The sequence below is a fragment of the Mustela lutreola genome, chromosome 16 (assembly GCF_030435805.1).
Source record: "Mustela lutreola isolate mMusLut2 chromosome 16, mMusLut2.pri, whole genome shotgun sequence".
Taxonomy (NCBI): domain Eukaryota; kingdom Metazoa; phylum Chordata; class Mammalia; order Carnivora; family Mustelidae; genus Mustela; species Mustela lutreola.
In genome coordinates, this window is record NC_081305.1 from 40,070,170 (window position 1) to 40,091,841 (window position 21,672).

Genomic DNA, 21,672 nt, shown 5'->3' on the forward strand with positions numbered 1-21,672 from the left:
ATTTGACAGAGAGAGATTACAAGTAGGCAGAGAGGCAGGCAGAGAGAGAGAGGAGGAAGCAGGCTCCCTGCTGAGCAGAGAGCCCTATTTGGGACTCGATCCCAGTACCCTGAGATCATGACCTGAGCCGAAAGCAGCGGCTTAACCCACTGAGCCACCCAGGCGTCCCTAAACCTGCTAGTCTTACAGTATAACCAGCTCAGCGTTTGGTGTGTTGTGTTTTGTTTTTAAGAGTTCTGGGGAGATCCCCTGCAAAGACGCTCTTAAACAGCAGCGAGGAAAGAGCCGATCCTGTCACTGGAAGTTCGGAAAATTTGATATCATCCTCAGAGCTGATTTCCCAGGGTCCTGCCGAAGTCGTCGCTTCCAACGACAATGAGAAACTGAGCCCTACAAGTAATACCTCATATAGTTTAGAAAAAAACTCCAGTCTGGCGCCTCCTGGCATGGAGTATTGTGTCTTACTCTTCTGTTGTTGTATCTGTGGCTTCGAATCTACCAGCAAAGAAAATCTCTTGGATCATATGAAAGAGCATGAAGGTGAGATTGTAAACATCATCCTAAATAAGGACCACGGCACCACTTTAAACACAAATTAGATTGAATAATGTCTTGAAGAGGAACACGGTAGAAGAGAAATCCTTTAAACCACGGTTTCCCCTTTGCGCTATCAAGTAACTGAAGTAACTTACTAGACACAGAAGAAGTAGTTGGTGTGGTATTTGGGTTTTGGTTTTTGGTTTTTTTGAGGAGACGCATGTGACTTCAGAACCAAATTTGCAGTGTAATAAAATTCCAAGTGGATACACGCTAATGATATTTAAATATTCTGAGTGAGGGGAAGTGGTTTGAGCATGAAGCAAAGACATAACCCTGTGTCAACCCTGTTACCTCTTCTGAGTATTGAGTGTATTTATTATTCAAAGCTTATCATAGTGTAGAAATGCAAGCAAAAGAATTAAGAAAGAGCTTTTCTGGAACTATGCTAAAACTTGTTGTAGAAGTGTCACAATCTTAAGCAGAGTTGTTTTTCTTCTTCCTTCTGAACTTGGACGTGCCAGCTCTAGAGGGACAGGCCTCTTGGGGGCGGTGGGAAGCTGCTCTTTTGAGGGGTTTTCACTGTCACCAACAGAGTCAACAAGGAAAAGATCACCAGAGGGCTTTGAAATGATCTACCTAAATCTTCCCCCAAATTGATAGGAATTAATCCTATGCTCAATCTAAGATACAGTACTTCTCTTTTTTTTTTTTAAGAAACATTACTTCTTAAAAAAACCTCTGAATCCAAATCCAGAGTATAAGTAGGCATTTAAGACGTAACTTACTGTCTTAAATTTACAGGGAATTTCTTGTGAGCAAAGGAGAAAATAGGTGAGTTCCCACCAGCCTCAAACCAAATGAGAAGGTTCGTGAAAATGGGAACTCCTTTAGCGCAGCACATTCCCAAAGGCTCTTTTCAAAGTGCCTGACAGAACACCGCCGTTTTCTCCGTAGCTACACGGGCTCTGTAGTCCTCTTTCCCAAACCAGACCAAGTGTGGTATCACAAAGGTCTATTCAGGCAACAAAATATGAAAAGCTGCATTTGATCATTAGACCTTGGAAGTACTTGGAACTCTTAAGTAAAAATCATTTGGGGGAAGAGTGGTGAAATTCAGAATCCTCTTAAAATGAGGAGATCTGACTCTTCCGGAAGCTTATTAATCTAGTTGTACTTAGCACGAGAGGTATAATCAGATGTGGCTACACTCTAGTAAAAATTCAGGTTGTTTATAAAACTTTTAATAACAAACATTTGGCAAGTCCACAGGGTTTCTCCCAGCTCGGATATTCCATTCTGTCAGTGGGCAGTAGGACATGTGGAAGACCAACGACCAGTGCTTTTGCTCTAAAACTCGCCGCAGGATACATGTAAGCTTCTCATCAGTTACACCATTTTAGTATAGTGTGTTCGAAGTGAAGAGAACAGGGGTGTTTTGTTTTCGCTTTGGTAGTGCTGATCATTTATTTTTGTGTTGTTTTGTCAAAGTAAATTCTGCGCACAAGTCAAAAGGCGGGTGCACCACGCAGTGCACCATCTTCATGGTGCTCTTCCTGAACTTGATTTCTAACACCTTCTAGTGCTGAGGCTGTGACTGTGATAACCTTAGAACACACTGAAAACAATTTCTTGAGTGGAGTACTCTGTAGACACCTTTAGGAAAGAATTCCCAAACTCCGGGTATGGGTTGAATGAATGAATGTTTTTAAAGTCATATCAGGAACTACTCAAGTGGGGCCAGGCCATCTTGAAACATTGTTTAAATTTTTTTATAATCTCATGTTGATGATATTTAAACAGAATTGATCCTAACTTTGCAGCTGTTTGATTTAGGTAGCTTTAACTTATTTATGAGAGTTACTTCATTTCTGATAGGTGGTTTTTAAAAAGATAAAATGAACTTACATATATACTAAATTATATTACCCAAATTCACTGCATGTGGATTTATATTTTCTCATGTTTTCAGAATTAAAATACAATTATATTTCATTTCAAATTTAAGTATTTTAAGTGGTTCCATTTTTACCACCTACTCTGAAAATTAACCACCTTAGTAGCCAGATTTTGTTTTATAACGTTTCCTTGGTTTTTATTTCATGTAATCATTTGGAAAATATTAATAACCCCCCAAAATCCCAAAAACATCAATAGTGACTTTCTAAATTTCAGTTCCCTAAACCACTTCCATTGATTGTTACTTAAATTTTCCATTTGGAATCATGGATTTGTAATTTACCTAACTCATGGAGAAAAAATTAATCCAGAAGTTCAAAATCTTTCACATTCATCCGATTCTAGCCTAGAATATCCTCACACGCTTTCCCCGGGATGATAGGAGGACCTATATGCCATGGGTGTTCTGTACCTTCCTGTTAGCATTTTGTGGCAAGCCTTAAGTGAACAGTGTCTCTACTACAAACAATTGAACATTTCTAAAAGTAATAATGAAGGCTAAGTATGCAATTTTAATTGTAGAAGAGATAGCTATTTCAATAATCAGCAGGAATTCTCCTTATAGGAATAACATTTTACTTGTAGTAGATCTTTTGCCATAATAAAGCTCATAGTATTTGTTTTCCACTTTGGAGTTCTAAGATTTGATAGTAAAAATAGTTTTTAAAAGAAACGTACTAGATATGAGGCAAAGGTGGAAAGGGGACAAGATGATGCATTCTGATGATTACAAGTAATACTTTCCAGGGGGCCAGCATTTTCTCTCCTCCTCTAATAACCCAGAAGGTGGTGGGCGGCCCCACTGTTCTCCCAGTGCCCTGCCTGTAGACTTTAGTTCTGTGTCCGGTGCAGTGTATGGGCACTGATGGAAGCCTTTGTTCTAGATCTCTCATCCTATTTGAGGTAGTTATTGGTGGCTTCTTTATTTTCTGTCGTTTCTCACAAAGCAGATGGTGGGCACCCATGTTTACATTGTATCTTCCCACAATGTACTTGGCTTGACAAAGACAAGCAGGCTTCTCTATTGAGACTTATTATATTTTTAGTTTTCATAGACACTTATTTAATCTTTTTTTATTGTACAGCAAGGTGCTCTAAGTAATATTCTATAAAATATATTTAATAGAAATTTGAGTTTGATATTCATGGACATGAATACATGTATTTTTTTAAGAAATGAGTATTGTGTAACACTATGGCATTGCTTCTATAGCCAAAGTCTAAAAATTTCTGGAACACTGACATGTAAAGACTACAGTTAATTCCGACACTGTATCTTATTAAAATAGGATGATTTGCATTTTGTAAAATTATCCTGCACATCAAGCTGCATGCCTTAAAGCCTAAAACTCTAGGACTGTGTTCATGGTAGAACAGTTCATCTGTTCCACAAACAGTGAAGCAAGGTCTATAGTGCTTCTTTAACTACCTTTGGAAATACTGTACAATGTTAGAATAATTTATTTTGCTTTACAGGAGTTTGTCATGTATTGACTTTAATATTGTATTTTGGTAATAAATTTTTTGTTAAAAACACTTGCCTCTACGTTTTCTTACCAAAAGGTTCTATCCATTTTTATCCTAGAAATGTTGATTTGATAACTTGGAAAGTTAGGTTTAAATACTGAAGAACTTCTCAAGGCTTAAGCTTACGATTATGGCTTAAGATTACCCTTTGGGAACTTGGTAAATTATCAACGAGCATTAAACCCTGTTATACAAAAATAATTGGAAAAGCACTTAGATCATTTTAATCATTATAAAAATTCAGTCTACTTTTGAAGCTCTTTTTCTTTCCTGCTACACGGTTTTCCATTTTTATCTTCCCAATCATTTTTAGACACCTTCAATTCTGATAGTGACAGTGCTGAAGACCAGCTATGTTAATAACAATCAGCATTTTTTTACTGAAGGCCAAAATCTACAGTGGTATATTTACACCTTGATGATTTTGTGGTCTATATCACAGCTTTTTTTTTTTTTAACTAGATTTGTTTGTTGCACTGACACGTGACACTAACATCATCCGACTCTGTCATTGCTCTCATTTACCCATTTGTGCCCCAACATCCTAGGCCAGCTCAGCTTAAAGTGTCTGAGGCCACATACTTCTTCTCAGTAGCTGTAATCTTGTTCTTTATCCCTTGCAGCAATGTAATCCCATCCCCTATTTTGTAAGAAGCAAATGCCAGTACTTTGTCATCAAACCACACTGGTTATGGAAAGCCCAGCATAGAAGTTCCAGAACGTTAATACTGCAGGTTGGTAGCCACGAACCACGTGTGGCTTTCAAGCAGCTGAGACCTGACAAGTGTGCTGTGAGTGAACAGTACACACAGTTTTGAAAACTTAGTACAAAAAAGGTAGTGTGGTTTTTTTTAAGATTTTATTTACTTAGGGCGCCTAGGTGGCTCAGTGGGTTAAGCCGCTGCCTTCGGCTCAGGTCATGATTTCAGAGTCCTGGGATCGGGTCCCGCATCGGGCTCTCTGCTCAGCAGGGAGCCGGCTTCTCTCTCTCTCTCTCTCTCTCTCTCTCTCTCTGCCTGCCTCTCTGTCTACTTGTGATCTCTCTCTGTCAAATAAATAAATAAAATCTTTAAAAAAAATTTTATTTACTCATTTGGCAAAGACACAGAGAGGGAACAGAAGTAGGGGCAGTGGGAGAGAGAGAAGCAGGCTTCCTGCGGAACAGGGAGCCAGACGTGGGACTCGATCCCAGGATTCTGGGATCATCACCTAAGCCAAAGGCAGATGCTTAACAACTGAGCCACCCAGGCATCTCGGTAAAGTGTTACTAATAGCTTTTATAGCACATGTTGAAATGACACTTGGGTTTAAATAAAATAGACTATTAAAATAATTTTACCTGATTTTACTTCTCTAATGTAGCTATCAGAAGATTTTAAATTCCACATGTGGCCGACATCATTTTCCTGTTGGACTGTGCTGGTCTATTGAACCAAACTACACTCTGGCTTCTGTTCTGGCCTACCACTTGTGTTTGTGACTAGAGTAAAGCCACACCCGTTGGTTTCCACTGGCACATGACTATGTTCAATGTCCAACAGGGGCGTCCAGGAGTTGAGACAGAGACCGTATGGCCCACGAAGCCCAAATTACGTACCATTTGTCAGACAATAAATAGTTCCAGAGAAAAAGTTGGCTGACCTCTGAGCTGGAACAATGGTATGACCTGTGCTTTAAAACTACCAGAAAGAAAAAAGGGAAAAAAACCTTTTTATAGAGAAAGCTTTTTATAGCACTGTTTTCTAGCTAAATCATTATTATTTCTCCCTCTGTAATTTTTATAAAGTCTTCCTGTTCTTCCACAGCCCTTATCCATAATTTATGACTTTAACCTATTTCATCATCTCTGCTATTTAGAGCCACACACAATTTGTTTAAAATAACAGTGCACGATTAAATAAGAAACTAAATAATGTTGCTATAAAAAGTCCTGCCTTGTTTTCTCCCAACGGCCTGACAGTGTTGCCCGTCCGCTGCCTGCTTCACCCTCTCGGCGGCCTGGGCGCTTCAACCGGCCTGGCTGTTCCACCCGCACGGTTGACCACTGTGCCTGGTAACTGGGTAACCGCTGGAGCTGAGCCCCTCACCCTGCCGACAGATGACAGAGGAATCCAGGATCCAGAATTGAGAGTGTTTGATGTGCCTCTTGGTGAAGGAGAACAGCTTGTCCAAGCCTAATGCCACATTCAAGGAGGTTGTGGCTTGCTTTAGTGTCGGTCTGTTGACCTAACTGGCAGAGTGAAGAGTCCTTTCCTTCCTAGATGTCTTCCACATTAGCCACCAAAATGTAAAACGGACATTTTCAGCCCTGTAGTTTCCTAGAAAAGTTTCTAATCGATGCCATAGGACAGGCTTGCTTAGGTAGTGTGTTTGGGTTTATAGCTTAAAATCCAAATGACTGTAAGTAAGGTTCATGATCAATTTCCGGAGTCCCACCTGCGCAGCAAGACCCAGTCCATGTATTGGACTGGGGACTGGACCTCATGTTGTGGTGCTGCATTTTCCTACACAAACCCTAAGTATAAGATTCTGACCTACTCAGTTTTTCTTGTCTCCTTGAGTGTTTTTTCCAGTAATGGGTAATCACCACTTCACTTGTTTGCCTTACAAAAGTAGATAGTAGATCTTCCTTTGAATTAAAGAGTTTGATTTTAGGCACCTAATATAAATTCTTACCATTTCGTAACTAAATTACCAAATGTTGCTGTCTTTTGGCTTCCTAACTCAACCACATTCACACCAATTGTCACTTCGACCAGTTAGTGAAGGCACCATTGCTTAACACGTTGCAAAACTAAACGTAAGCCAGGGACTTCCAAGGTAATACTGAGGTACCTGGGTCCTTTGTTTGGAAAGGACATTGCACGTTGGATAGATGGAGTCTGACTTCCACAAATCAGAAGAAAATGAATCCTTGACCACAAGCTCAGACTCACCTAGTTACCTCATCTGATTTCTCAGCTTTATCCTTTGTTAAAAAGAAAAATGAAATGAAAACTTATCTGTGTCATTGCCACTGGTACGAATAATGATGAAATGGGGTTTTTATTATTCTTAAAAACTATGACCTGGAGAGACCCTCGACAACATAAGTTACTCGTTTCTCAGGTCTTTTATTAGTACCTAATAGCGTTATTTAAAGGCCTATTGTCACTACAGTGCACATCTCCAGATTTCTGTATTTCCCACTTGTCAGTTTGTCAATTTTTGTATCTGTATTTCAGAAATAATGTGGCTGCACTCTACTGAAATAGGCACATCAATCCACATCTTGCTCTTTTTGTTTATATCTGCAGTCCTATTTAAATTCAGCATTTCCAACCACAAAAGGTGTTAGAAAATTCTATTTCAGGCTTGAGAAAAAGTACAGCAGGACGTGGTTCAAATCTTAAGCTGTATTTATGTCTGATCTTCTATAGCTAACATGGTACCAAAAAAACCCAACCAGTCTTAATTAAGTAAACCAGTGGTTTCAAGGTTACCTTCATTGTTTCAGGCCTTCTCCAGTGTGAAGCAGAACACAGGTGGTGAGGTGGTGTCTTTCTAGAATGCTGATACTGGAGTCCATGTGGAATATCACCGTATAGGACAAAAAATCTAAAATAAGGCTCTTTAGAACCTGTGCCCAGCTGGAGTCGCTTTGTATCCTGGTGAGCAAATGCTGATGAAGCAGCCATACAGCCCGACAATGTTTAAAACTAAACTTCAAAATAGCAGGAAAAAAACTAAGTGTGACTCTTCCCCGTGGGAAAGCAGGCACCACGTTCCCATCTGAAACTGGGGAGGAATGTCGGGGAGACAGCCCACCTGAGCCGCACACCGGGCGCCGGGGGCACTGCCGCCACCACCGGTTTGGAACACGGCCTGGCTGGACCCTCTCTAATCTTTTAGAAGTTCGGCTCTTTCTTCTGTTTTGTGAAATGTTGGGCCACCAGTCTAATACCGGCCTCACAGAGACCCATGGGTCAAACGAGACTGTCCATAAAACACTTGGTCAAGTCCTGACACAGCTCGGGACAGAACTGGCTTCCCAGCCATGTGACCTTGAGCAAGACATTCCACCTTTCCTGAGCCCATTTCTTCATCAGTAGAACAGAAGGTACTACTCAGAGCTCGCAGGGCAGTTGGGAAGGTTAGTGACCAGGCAACAAGAGGGCCTGGCCATCGAGGAGCTCGACGGTGGTTGTTTCGTTTGGCGCATTAACTGTGAGGGCATTGGAGATTAAACTTGGCCTTATAAATGCTGGTAGCAAAGATTCTTGCTACAACCTTAGAAACTAACCTAAGAACCATGCTGGCTTGTGTTTTGGGGAAGGATACTCAAAATATCCTATCCCTTAACCGATACCAAAAAAGGCAAACCTATCTCTCAGTACCTAGAATATTGTAGACACGTCGCATCTAAGATAAATTTCCAGTTTAAGAAAAAAAAAAGAAATGTAAACGCTTCCATAAAGCCAGGGTTGTTGGTGGGGGATACTGACAGCTAGGGAATCCTCAGTTAGTAGCCAGTTGGATAATGTTTTGGCTTGAGTTGGGACCCTTCACAACATACGTAAACTGTGAATTGCTCTGGGTCTGTTTCACGATTGTGAACCATTCCCACACTCTACTATAGAAAGGGATTCTGTACTGCTGGTGCTCCTGGAGTTTGTGATCCGCAGAGACGAAACTAATGACACAGCACAGTTCAACCTCGCCCCTCGGAAGAAAGTACCTCCCGTGTGAGCTGTGGCAGACACTCTCACTTGTTCCCCAACACCCACTCTCTCCCACGGTGGGAGGGTTTCTAGAAGGGCGCACGTGGCTAGCCGGCTTCCCAATCTTCCTTGTGGCTTAGGCAAGGCCGTGTGACCAAAGGAAGGCTAATGGGGTATGAGCAGAAGTGACATGAAACTACTAGGTTGAGCTCCCTCCCCTTCCCTTTGGTTTCCTGCTGTCTGTTTTGTGACTGTGGTGAAGAGCTGACTACAGTAACAAGTGTGACATCCTGGGGAGAGCAGAGCCCTGACACAGACCCGGGGTCCCTGAGACTGTGGAGCTGGGCTGCCTCCATGACAGAAATAAACGTCTTCCGGAAGCCACTGTTTTTGAGGTGAGGCTTCGGGCAGCTAAGCCGTACCCTGTTTAATACTGAATCCTCAGCCAGGCTTCTAGATAAATGACCTGGTTGGCGATCATTGCCGGGAGAGTAGGATACCATTGCCAGGAGAGTAGGATACCACTGCAAGCGGTTTTCTGGTATCCAGACTGAAAATTCAAAAGGTCCTCAAGAGATTTTGAATAAAAACCTCTCCAAGATGGCTGAATCTGCTCCCTCATCGTGCGGAGATCCCTAAAGTGCTGAATACACCCAGTTCACACTCCACACGGCTGCTGGGGTCCGTTGAGCCCTGGCTGGCAGGTCTGGAGAGCTGCAGCCATACCTGCGAATTTTCCACAGGAGTCCCTCCGGCTGGCTTACTGAGATTCATGGGTGGACTCAGGAGGGCTGCTGAGGAACACTTAGTGTTAGTGAAAAAATCCAGCCCCATGCTAGGTTAGCCATGATTGAAGGCAGGATAAAATAACTTAGTTTGAGAGTGTTAGAAACATATATATTTCTGGCTCAAAGTCCTACTTCTTCCTACGGAAAAACTCCCAAGCCAGACAATACGCTTTGGCATCCGTTGGTAGGAAATGTGTACTTCTAGGAGTTCAGACACCTGTTGTATTATGCCTGTTGCAGGGAGTGAGATTTGAGCAGTCCAAAGGAACAAACTGGGAAGGCCAGCCAGGGCCACTGGTCTGTGGACCAGAACAGCCAACATCGAGGAATCATCACATTTGGCAAAAAGCTTATATGATAAAGAACCACCATCTGCTTTAATTGAATAACTTGACTATTCATGTCCTCATTTGAAATAGAGAAGTAAAACAGTTCTTCTAGCCATGGAAATGGAAAAAGAAGGTGTAGGTGGGAAGAAGAGACAGGAGAGGTAGGAGTAGCAGGTATGAAGGAGGATAATGAAACAAAATTGGTAATGCTGAAGTACTGTTAATGTTAAGAGTCAGTAATTGTGGGTGCCTGGGTGGCTCAGTGGGTTAAGCCTCTGCCTTTGGCTCAGGTCATGGTCTCTGGACCCTGGGATCAAACCCCGCATTGGGGTCTCTGTTCAGCGGGGAGCCTGCTTCACCGCCCCCCACCCCACCTGCCTCTCTGCCTACTTGTGATCTCTCTCTCTCTGTCAAATAAATAAATAAAATCTTAAAAAAAAAAAAAGAAAGAAAGAAAGAGTCAGTAATTGTGCACCAATGCTGATCTGCCTGTGAATTTCTCTATTTTATTTTTTATTTTAGGGAGGCTCCATATCCAACATGGGGCTTGATTTCACAACCCCGAGATCAAGAGTCCCATGCTCTACCAACTGAGCTAGTCAGGTGCCCCTGAATTTCACTGTTTAAATACTACAAATCTAGTTATTACAAAGTTGATCAAAGGCAGAAAAAAAATCAATACTAACAATATTTCATAATGCTTTTCTAAAGAATCTCACAGGAAAGGAACCATATACTGACAAATATCTTTTTTTTTTTTTTTTTTTTTTTTAGAGAGAGAGAGAGAGAGAGTGCCATATGAGTGCATAGCAGGGGTAGGGAGTGGAGGAAGAGGGAAAGAAGAGAATCATAAGCAGGTTCCAGGTCCAGCAAGGCACCTGTCCTGTGACTTGATCCCATGACCCTGAGATCACAACCTGAGCTGAAATCAAGAGTCAGAGGCTTAACCAACCTAGCCACCCAGGCGCCCCTCTGTGGACAAATGTCTTAAAGGGAAGGCCTCGAGTATAGTCAATTCTGTGCAGCTCTGTAACGATTTGTAAGCAGTGAGGAAGCATTCCCTTGGACTTGGCACATCTTCCCTAAAAGGAAGCACGCCGAGCTGGGCCCAGAGGAGGGCTTTAGGCATGGCCTGTTGCCGCAGAATCGTGTATGGGTCTTACACAAGGAATGTATAGAACAATCCGTTGGCATCCAGGCAGAAAATACTAGGATTTCCATTTATATTTACTTTATCTAAATATATGTATGTGTCTATAATTTTTATCCAATAAAGGTCTGAGAGTAAAAAGTCTGCTCTTTTATCAAGACACCTGAGGGGCGCCTGCAGGTTAAGTGGGTTAAGGCCTTCAGCCTAAGGCCTTCAGCTCAGGTCATGATCCCAGAGTTCTGGGATCGAGTCCCGCATCGGGCTCTCTGCTCAGCGGGGAGCCTGCTTCCTGCTCTCTCTCTCTCTCTCTCTCTGCCTACCTCTCCGCCTACTTGTGATTTCTGTCAAGTGAATAAATAAAATCTTAAAAAAAAAAAAAAAAAAGACACCTGAAAAGTCAACGCTTGTAGAAAAACAGGAATTGGATGAAAGCACGGTTAGAAGAACACAGGTGGTTGGCCAAACTGTCCTCACCTGAATACACGTTCCTATAAAAGTATACCCAGCATCAGAAAGATCTCACTTCACCCAAACGTTTCTATGCATTTTACACCCAAACGTTTCTATGCATTTTATACGATGCCAGTAAAAACCTCCATGGATTCTTTGTTGAAAATTTGTAAATAACCAGTAAGGAAGCAGCAGAAGAAGAAACCAAGGGGATGTTCCCAAGTACAACCGCACCCAAACCAGGAAGATACTAGGAATAAACAGAATCAAAGAGGTAAAAGATCTGTATTCTAAAAACTACAGAACATGAAAGAAATGGAAGAGGACCCAAAAGAATGGAAAAACATTCCATGCTCATGGATTGGAAGAACAAACACTGTTAAAATTTTAGTCTATGCTACCCAAAGCAATCTACACATTTAATACAATCCCTACCAAAATACCAGCTGCGTTTTTGACAGAACAAACAATCCTAAAATTTGCGTGGAACTACAAAAAACCCAGAATAACCAAAGCAATTCTGAATAAGAAAAGCAAAGCAGGAGGCATCATGATTCAGGACTTCAAGCTCTATTACAAAGCTGTCGTCATCAAGACAGTATGGTCCTGGCATAAAAACAGACACACAGACCAATGGAACAGAATAATGGACCCACAACTCTATGGTCAACTAATTTTTGACAAAGCAGGAAAGAATGTCCAGGGGAAGAAAAGATAAGTCTTTGCAATAAACGGTGCTGGGAAAACTGGAAGAAGTGCAGAATGAAACTGGGCTGTTCTCATACACTATACACAAAAATAAACTCAAAAGGGATGAAAGACCTAAATATGACATAGGAAAATCATCAAAATCTGAGAATACAGGCAGCCACCTCTCTGACTTTGGCCATAGTAACTTCTTACTGGACACGCTGCCCGAGGCAAGGGAAACAAAAGCAAAAAATGAACTATTGGAACTTCATCAAGAGAAGAAGCTTCCGCAAAGCAAAGGAAACAATCAACAAAACTAAAAAGGGGCCTACGGAATAGGAAAAGTATTTGCAAATGACATATCTGGTAAAGGGTACTTCCAGTATCTGACTTCACACTTCCAAAATCTATGAAGAACTTATCAAACTCAACACCCAAAAAACAATCCAGGGGCACCTGGGTGGTTCAGCTGGTTAAGCATCTGCCTTCAGCTCAGGTCATGATCCTGGAGTCCTGGGATCGAGTCTCACATCCTGCTCCTTGCTCAGCAAGGAGTCTGCTTCTCCCTCTGTCTGCTGCTCCCCCTACTTGTGCTTGCTCACATTCTCTCTCTCTGACAAATAAATATACAAAATCTTTACTTTTTTTTTAAAGAAAGAAAAACAGGGGCGCCTGGGTGGCTCAGTGGGTTGGGCCTCTGCCTTCGGCTCGGGTCATGATCTCAGGGTCCTGGGATCGAGTCCTGCATCGGGCTCTCTGCTCAGCGGGGGTCTGCTTCCCTTCCTCTCTCTCTGCCTGCCTCTCTGCCTACTTGTGATCTCTCTCTGTCAAGTAAATAGATGGAATTCTTTAAAAAAAAAAAAAAGAAAAAGAAAAACAATCCAGTTAAGAAATGGGCAGAAGACATGAACAGAGATTTTTTCATAAAAGACATCCAGATGGCCAACGGGCACGTGAAAAGATGCTCAACATCACTCATCATTAGGGAAATACAAATCAAAACCAGTGAGACACCACCTCACACCATCAGAATGGCTAAAATTAACAAGTCAGGAAATGACAGGTGTTGGCGAGGATGCGGAGAAAGGGGAACCCTCTTACATGTTGGTAGGAATGCAAACTGGTGCAGCCACTGTGGAAAACAGTATGGAGGTTCCTCAAGAAGTTAAAAACAGAGCTAGAAATAAATCACTGTGATCCAGTGATTGCACTGCTAGGTAATTACCAAAGGATACAAAAATACAGATTCAAAGAGGTACATGCACTGTGATGTTTACAGCAGCATTAACAGCCAAATTATGGAAGGAGCCCAAGTGTCCACTGACTGATGAATGGATAAAGAAGATGTGATACACACACACACACACACAGAGTAAAATAACACTCAAGCCATCAAAAAGAATGAAATTTTGCCATTTGCAACAACGTGGCTGGATCTAGACGGTATTGTGCTTAGTGAAATAAGTCAGAGAAAGACAAATACCACATGACTTCACTCACAGGTGGAATTAAAAAAACAAAACAAAACAGATGAACATAGGAGCAAGGAAAAAAGAGAGAGACACACACACACAAACCAGAAAACAGACTCTTAACTATGGAGAACAAAGTTGAGGGTTGCTGGAGGGGAAGGGGTTGGGGAGATGGGCTAAGTAGGTGATGGGTATTAAGGAAGACACTTATGGGGACGCCTGGGTGGCTCAGTGGTTAAGCAGCTGCCTTCGGCTCAGGTCATGATCCCGGTGTCCTGGGATCGAGTCCCACATCGGGCTCCTTGCTCCGCAGGGAGCCTGCTTCTCCCTCTGACTCTGCCTGCCACTCTGTCTGCCTATGCTCGCTCTCGCTTGCTCTCTCTCTGACAAATAAATAAATAAAATCTTTAAAAAAAAAAAAAAAAAAAAAGGAAGACACTTATGATGAGCACCGGGTGTTGTATGGAAGTGATAAATCACTCAATTCTACTCCTGAAACCAATATTGCACTATACATTAACTAGAATTTAAATAAAAATTTGGAAGGGGGGGGAAAAAATGAACAAGCCAAAAAAAAAAAAAAAAAAAAAAAAGGAAAGAAAAAACTGATAAATGATTATAAAGTTCCTCTGAGTGAGTAAATACGAAAAACTTACCAAGACATGTTTAAAAGAAGTATAATAAAGGGGCACTTGTTCTTGCAAGTATCAAACCTTTCTATAAAGAAACAGTAATTGTGAATATGTTGAACTTTTCAACAGAATTCCTTTTTTAAGTTACTTAAACATAGTGAAGTGAGTTAACAAACAGGCCATAGACATACGGGATTAGGAGGTGACAGTAGATTAAGAAAGCAGTAGATTAAGAATAATGATGAAGCAGCCAACCAACCAGCTAGAAAGAAATTATGTCAGATCCCCATCTCACCCCGTATTAAAAAGATGCCACATTTCTAAAAATTATAAGAAACTATTTTTAAAATTTTATCATCTTGCAATGGGAAAAGTTTTCCTAGCATGATGGAAAAACCCAGAAACTATAAAGGAAAGGTGACAGATTTGACAACATAAAAATGGAAAATTGCTAGGTAGCAAGACACCTGGCGAGGCATTCGAGAATGAGGAAACATCTGCAGGGCATAAAACTAAAGGCTGATATCTGTAATCTGGGAATAATCCCTTGTGTCAACATTAAATCAATGACCGGTCAAAGAACACAAAAAACACAAATCCTAGAAAAAGAAACGCAAACAGCCAATAAACCCCTAACCCCACTGTCTCTGCCTCACACAGAGCATGTTAAGTGATCCCTCATCTGTCGCAGAAGATTGGCCAAGATTCAAAGTATCCATTGTTGGCAAGGGCGTGAAGAAATCAACACTGTGATACACATCCATGGAAGTGTAGAGTAATGGAATCATTAACCTTTTTGGAATGTCGTTTGCCAGTGTGTATCATCATTTAAAATACGACTTCTAGCAATTCTGTTTCCTGAAATATGTCCTAAAGAATTACAAAACTATAAAGATAGTCTCTACAGCATTGCTTGTAATAGGATAATGCTAGAAATAACCTAAATGTCCAATCAGAGGGGAAGAGTTAAATAAAACCACACAGAGGAATACTAACGGACTGATTACCTATCATCGTGTAACAAAATTACCCCCAAACTCAAAACCACAATAAACATGTATAATCCTTATTGTTTCCGGTGAGGTATTCGGGAGTGGCACAGATGGGCATTTCCAGCTCGGGATCTCTCATGAGGCTGCAGTTATCTGAAGGCTGAACCGGAGTTGGCTGACCTCCCCCCTCGAAGCTAGCGCTGGGCCAGAGGCCAGCTGCTGCCCAGGTGGCCTTCTCCACTGGCTGTTTGAGTGCCCTTGCAACATGGTGGTTGGGGGCCCTGAAGTGAGCAATCCAAGAGAGGCTAAGGCTGAAATTGGGATGTCTTTTAAGCCCTACAAGTCATTTCCACCATACCCTATCGATCACACAGAACAGCGAGGGTTCAGTATGAAGGGAGTCTACAAGGGTATAAATACTAGGCAGCAAGGATCATGGAAGCTGAAATTCAAAGACTGAATAGCAGGGAAGTCAGACAAAGACAGTACAAGGAGACACCCGCAAAACCCCTGAAGTTTACAAAAAGGATGCAGAGATGAGGCTGGACAGGTAAATGGAAACTGACTCATGGCCATCATTGTAACCGTGTCTAAGGAGCTTGATTTTTATACAAAGCCACAAAGTCACCAGCGGAGCTCTGTTTTAAGAAGACCGCTCTGGTTATTACATGGAGGGTGGACTGGGCAGACAAGGACACAGGGCAGGGATGGAGGTTGGGGCAGGGATGCAGGTGAAGCCATCAGCTAAGAGGCCGTTAAAATGATCCTGACAAGGAAAGGGTAACTTGGCAATAGAAGGGGAGAAAAGTCAGGCAAGTTTAGAGATATTTAGGGTCAAGTCCAAAGGACTCACTATTTAGACATATGGATTACATGACACTGGAGAAACCACGTTTGGCTCCTAGGGTCTTGACTTGAACAATTAGGTGATTAGGCGCAAGGGACGAAAAACAGGTTTGGGGGTTAGAAGAAGTTTCTTTTTTTAACAAGTTGGGTTGGAGATGCTTGCACATCTGGAAATGTCGAATAGGCATTGGCCACATGGGACCTGGAGGTCAGGAGCTATGCCTGGGCATTAAAAACTCATGAGCCATCAGGATATCAGTGGAAACAGGGAGCCATGAGCCAGAGAAGCGTTGCTTTTAAAAGGAAGAGTTTACAAGAGACTGAAAATTTCAAGAAGGCCAGAAAGGTAGATGGCAGAACACCAGGAGAGGCTACTGACATGAAGATAGCGGTGATCAAGAGTGGTCATACTACTAAGCCAAGCAATTTAAAACTGAACAAACATTGTACAGCAACTAAGAAAAAGACCATAGAGACAGACAGCTTCCTCCCTTTCTGGGAAGGATGTAAACAGCATTGATGACTTCTGGTGTGGTGCTTCTCAAAGTGTGACCTACATACAAATAACCTGGGGATTATATGAAAACACAGATTCTGGCTCGGTAGGTGTTGGAGAGGACCTGAGATCCTGTTTCTAAGAAAGTCCCGGGTGATACTGGTACTCCCGACCACAGATATCTGGAATAGCAAGGCTCCGCTGTGGCTCTCCAACTTGACTGAGCACAGACGCACACGAAGTTCTTAAAACTTCACCCCTACAGATTATGATTCAGTAGGTCTGGGGTAGGATCTAATTTGCATTTCTAACAACCTCCCTGGCAACGGTGATAGTGATGCCATGAGTCCCCAAAGACCACAGTTTGAACTGCACCCTTCTAGAGGACCACCGCTTACCTACTGCTGGCCACAACATAGCGAAATCCATTTGGATCTCAAAACAACACTAACAAGAGATATCCCTGTGCACCACTGCAGTCAGTCCGTGACCAGAGCTCACTGAGGGCGGGGCCTACTACTTGCTATCCATCACTCTAATGGTTACTGTATCCCAGCGAAGGATGCCTTCTTATTTGAAGTATCATCATTCTGAAGACTTAACTCTCAGCAGTGGGTGCCTACTTTTTACAGGTCTCAAGGCTTTATCTTGCTGGTAAAGCCATTTCCTGGTATTAAACCAAGCAGCTGCTAATGAGCACTACTTCCTTTACTCGGGATGTACATTGCACCACAGACACATTCTTCCCCAGAGGGACACAGTTTTAGACAAAACCCTACGGCACAAAAAGGGGAAATTTTTATTTAAAGAGGACTCAATTCCCCTATGTATTTATTAAGCACCCAAATGTGTTTTACGTAAGGCACCTGAACACGAAAGAGGTGGATTACAAATATAAGCCCTGCTCTCAAATCCCTAACATCAAAGACACCAACGATCAAGTTAAAACATGACAAAGGCCATCTGAAAAGACAGCTGAGACTAATTTTTATTCAAGCCACCCAGCAGATACCTCAATCCATTTGCACAGACTGTGCGCCTGTTATTAAAAGCAACAGACCCAGGGAGGAGAAAATACCCAACAGGGGTGACCAGGAAAGGCTTCCTGGATGAAGTAATTTCGTACTGGAAGGAGACAGATGGACAGTCTTTGCACAGGTGGAGAACCCAGAAGACCAGACCATTCCTTAAGAAAAATCAATTAAACATGTGGCTTGAGCATCTGCTGAGAAAAGGCTTCATCTACCGCTCCTCGCAGGGTGATCCACAAGAAAGATACCCAGGAAAAAGCACAGTACCTGCCCTCAAAAAAGGCTTACGCTCTAGTTTGGAGAGCAAGGCAAGCATATCCTTCCTTGAAGGCGAAATTACGGATCGAGCGCGCCGCCCCCACCCCAACACTAGGGGGGAGTCTAGGGCGAGGCGAAGGCATCTCCAGGCGGTCGCACTGGCAGTCACGAGACGCGGTCCCAGCACACGCCAGGGGCCTCCAGGGCCTGGTGGGGGCGGCCGAGACCCACGGAGGGGGCGCACCGGGCCCACCGACGCGGGAGGCGGGGAGAGTCTCGAGGGGTCGCCCTGCTTCGGTCCGCCCGGCCCTCAGCGCGCCCCCCGCACCCATCTGCCCTGGGGTGGGGGACAGGCGGCCACGCGCGCCAGCAAGAGGTTTCCGCCGCGCCAAGGCGCGCCCCACTCTCAGCCCTGGAGCCACCCTTCCTCGGAACCAGGCTCCTCCTCTCCCTGAGCCGCTGCCTCTCGCTCTGCCCCGGGGCCGTCGGGAGTCTGTGGGGCCGAAAGCAACCTCAGAGCCTCAGTGTCAGCAACCCCGGGTCGCAGCGTCGTGAGAACGCGGGGGCGGGGCCGGAGCGGCGAGCGGAAATGCGCTGCTTCCTTCCGGCCGGCGGCGCACGAGACGGGGCGGGGCGCTCCGGGTAGGGGCGGGGGCTCACGCTGACGGACGGCTCCCGGGACCTATGGGTGCGGCCGCGGCGGCCCGGCCTCCCTGGCGCGCCCCTTCCTCGCGGCCGCGGACGCCCCCCCCCCCCCCCGCGCCCGGTTCCCCATTTCTCGGGCGTCGCGCAAAGCTCCGCGGCTGCCCCGGTGGCCGCTGCCCGGTCCTCTCTGTCCCCACGACGCGTTGCAGGCTGTTGTGCGGCCCCGCCCCCGCGCCCCTAGGCGCCCCCTGGCCGGCCGGCCTCCTTCCCCGCCCGGAGCCGCGCGCCAGGACGGCTGAGGCCGCAGGTCTGTGACTGCGTGTCGGGCCGCGGGCGGCGCGAGGGGACACGCGGGCGAGAGGCTTCGGCGGCGGGCCGCGCGGGGAGTCCGGCGTCCCGCCGAATGCGCCGCGACCACCGGGAGCCCGCGGGCCGTCCCGCCGCGCTGTGCAGTCGGGGGGCGCGGCCCGGGCCGCGGGGCGTCTGGGGGCGCCCGGCTAGGGGACGCGGCGCCCGCTGGTCCGCGCGAACTGCGGGGCCGGGGGCGGCAGGGCGGGAGTGAGGAAGTTTGCAGAGGGCGGGGCCGCGTTCGCGGGCCACTTCTCGCTCCGGCCTCGCGGGCCTGGTCGGTGCCGGCGGCCGCGGCCGCGCCACGGTGCCCAGCCGGAGCGAACTTGGGCGGCCGCCGCCGGCCCCTCGGCGTCTGCTGGGGGACACCCGGTGCTGTGGGCTGGGGTGCGGCGGGAAGCTGGGGGACGTGCCCTGCAGCGCCCGGGACGCTGCCCGCGCGCTGGCCCTTCGGAGTGGAGGGCAAGCGTCGCTTTCCTCTCCGTTCCCGTACTGGAGATGGCATTCCCTTTGCTTGGGTGGGGAAACTTTTGTTTCGTAGTTCGTGGTTGCCCGACCCCGAGTTGGCGCGTCACTGTTTGTGGCCCTTCTGTCTTAACTTGTTAGAGTGTATCGGCTCTGGGATATTTACAACTCCTTCCCGAGCCCTTAGAAAGGGCAGGATTCCAGGATAGAGTGATTGGGAAACGAGCCCATCGACCCCAGTACGACTTTCTGCCTACACTCTTTTTTCCTCCCTCGCTGCTCCAGGTTCTCCATTTTCATTGTGTGTACTTAACTGTTTTTGCGTCTCACTTTTTTTTTTTTTTTGTATGAATGAACGAACGAATAAATTGTATAATTTTGGTTGGTTGGTTGGTTGGTTGATTCCTTCTATAAAGCAAGTTGTTTACCTTTAGGAATTGGTAAACTGCCCAAACAATGGTGCCCGGCATCTGGTCATATTTCGTAGTAATTAGTAAAACGCTGTTCATTATTCAGAAGAGGGAAGCAAGATGTTCCGGAGGACTGTAGCCAGCTTACTCACTGCCACCACTCCCTCGCCTCCCACTCGCTGCTTCCAAACCAGGCTTCTGCACCCTGCCTTTACTCCCACTTTTGCTCCCTGGGATAGCAGCTGCCCTGATTGGCACACCCCCGCTGCCATCACCACTGAGGCGTGTTCCTAAAGCTTCCAGTGTGAATTGTTTTTAAAGAACACCGGTATTAAAATTCAGGTACCTGAGACCAAACAATATGTCACTTCTTCGGAATCCGGCTCTCAACAAATTTACTACTGAATGCCTCCTCGCGTGGTAGGGAACTGTAGGACATAATCTAAAACTGCATAATTAGGTGACCAATTGCAAGGTAACTGCAGTGGCTCAGGAAGGAGACAACAGCAGCAGCAGCAGCAGCTGGCACAGGCACAGCCAGGAAGCCTTCTTGAAAGAAGGGCAGGGGCTGGTCTAGGATGCCCACCTGTATTCTTAACTCTTGACAGCATGTATTAAGTAAATATTGGTGTTGTGTCTTGACAGTAACTTTGAAGGCTGGTTAAGATTTGATGGGAAAGTGGGAGGGCATGCTAAGCCAGGGATAAGGCTTCAAGTCACTTAAGCACAGATGAGCACAGGGTGTGTTGGGGAGAGGGTACTGGCATACGGACAGGCAGTTTACTTTTCTGTCGTTTGTAGGAGTGGTTGGAAGAACAATGCATGTAAGTCTTTGACACCATGATATCCATCAGGCAAAGAAAAGGAGTGAAAACCACAGAAGTTTCTGAGGATTATGCAGCACAAGAAGCAAATGTGAAGTTGGGAAATAAATTGCCATCTGGTAGGTGATTTAAATTAAAGCACCATTTGGGATTGCTTTTATTTTCTGCATATTAAAATATCACTCTCCGATAGAATAAGAATTTGGTGAGACCTGACAGTTGGGGAGACTTGTTCTAATACCCTGATGTTTTAGTTCGACAAATGATTTGATTGTACTTTTATAATACCGGCTTTATAGTTATTATCAGATACAAGGTGAAAGAGCTCTGATTAAAACCCATTGTTTCTCAGCTTTCTGTTCAGTAGGTTCTGGTTTTGCCAATCTTTGATTTCCTAAAGTAATACTTTCCCCCACGGTTCAGATTTTAGTCTGTTTCTAAATTTTCTGGTTTGTGTGTGCTGTTCGCTCTGCACAGCCTTACCTTGGGAGACTTTCTCATTTCATGAAGGTATTGAAAATGAATCAAACTTCTTTTTATTCTTTATATGAATTCCTGAAATTTTCTCCTTTGGTTTTAGGAGGGTGGACAGTCAAAATTGGGTGAGTTGTTTATATAATGCTGAAGATTCTAAGCTGTACATCAAGTGATATTAATTACCAACTTCCTGACTCCATATTTGCTTTCTTAACTAAGCATGCTCAAGGTTTTTAAAAATAAGCATGAAGAATTCCATGTCTGTCAACCATTTTGGATATCTGACAGAATTTATATTAATGGCAGCTATGTTCATTCTTATCAGCCAGAACTAGTAAAGTAATTTGAGGGAACAGTTTTATAAAATAAAATTAATCTATATCGAGAAGTCATTCCATCCAACTCTGCTATTAGCAATTTTGGACAAGACAGCATACTTTTTAAGGCTTAAACAATGTTACTTCAAGTTTGCTTTTTTGTTTATTATTTTATTTATTTTTTAAAGTTGTTTTTCTTTTTTTCTTTCTTTCTTTCTTTTTTTTTTTTTTTTAAATTTGGGAGAGAGAGCGCACGAGAATGAGCAGGGAGGAGGAGAGGGAGAAGCAGGCCTGCTGCTGAGCAGGGAGTCGACTCAGGTCTAGATACT

General features: G+C 44.3%; 2 protein-coding genes across 7 annotated transcripts in view; both read left to right on the forward strand.

The window, feature by feature from the left end:
• The window catches only part of ZNF507 (zinc finger protein 507), a 40,441-nt gene extending 36,409 nt beyond the window's left edge, over positions 1-4,032 (forward strand). For all 6 annotated transcript variants that reach the window (XM_059151692.1, XM_059151691.1, XM_059151693.1 and 3 more), the window contains one exon: positions 233-4,032. In XM_059151692.1, the coding sequence (XP_059007675.1) occupies positions 233-599 (367 nt within the window). In that variant the 3' untranslated portion in view covers positions 600-4,032. The remainder of the gene's footprint in view (positions 1-232) is intronic.
• Positions 4,033-18,579: 14,547 nt separating this feature from the next.
• DPY19L3 (dpy-19 like C-mannosyltransferase 3) overlaps positions 18,580-21,672 on the forward strand; it is a 68,916-nt gene continuing 65,823 nt past the window's right edge. Inside the window, exons 1-2 of the mRNA XM_059151275.1 lie at positions 18,580-18,809; positions 20,527-20,668. Of these exons, the coding sequence (XP_059007258.1) occupies positions 20,566-20,668 (103 nt within the window). The 5' untranslated portion in view covers positions 18,580-18,809; positions 20,527-20,565. The remainder of the gene's footprint in view (positions 18,810-20,526; positions 20,669-21,672) is intronic.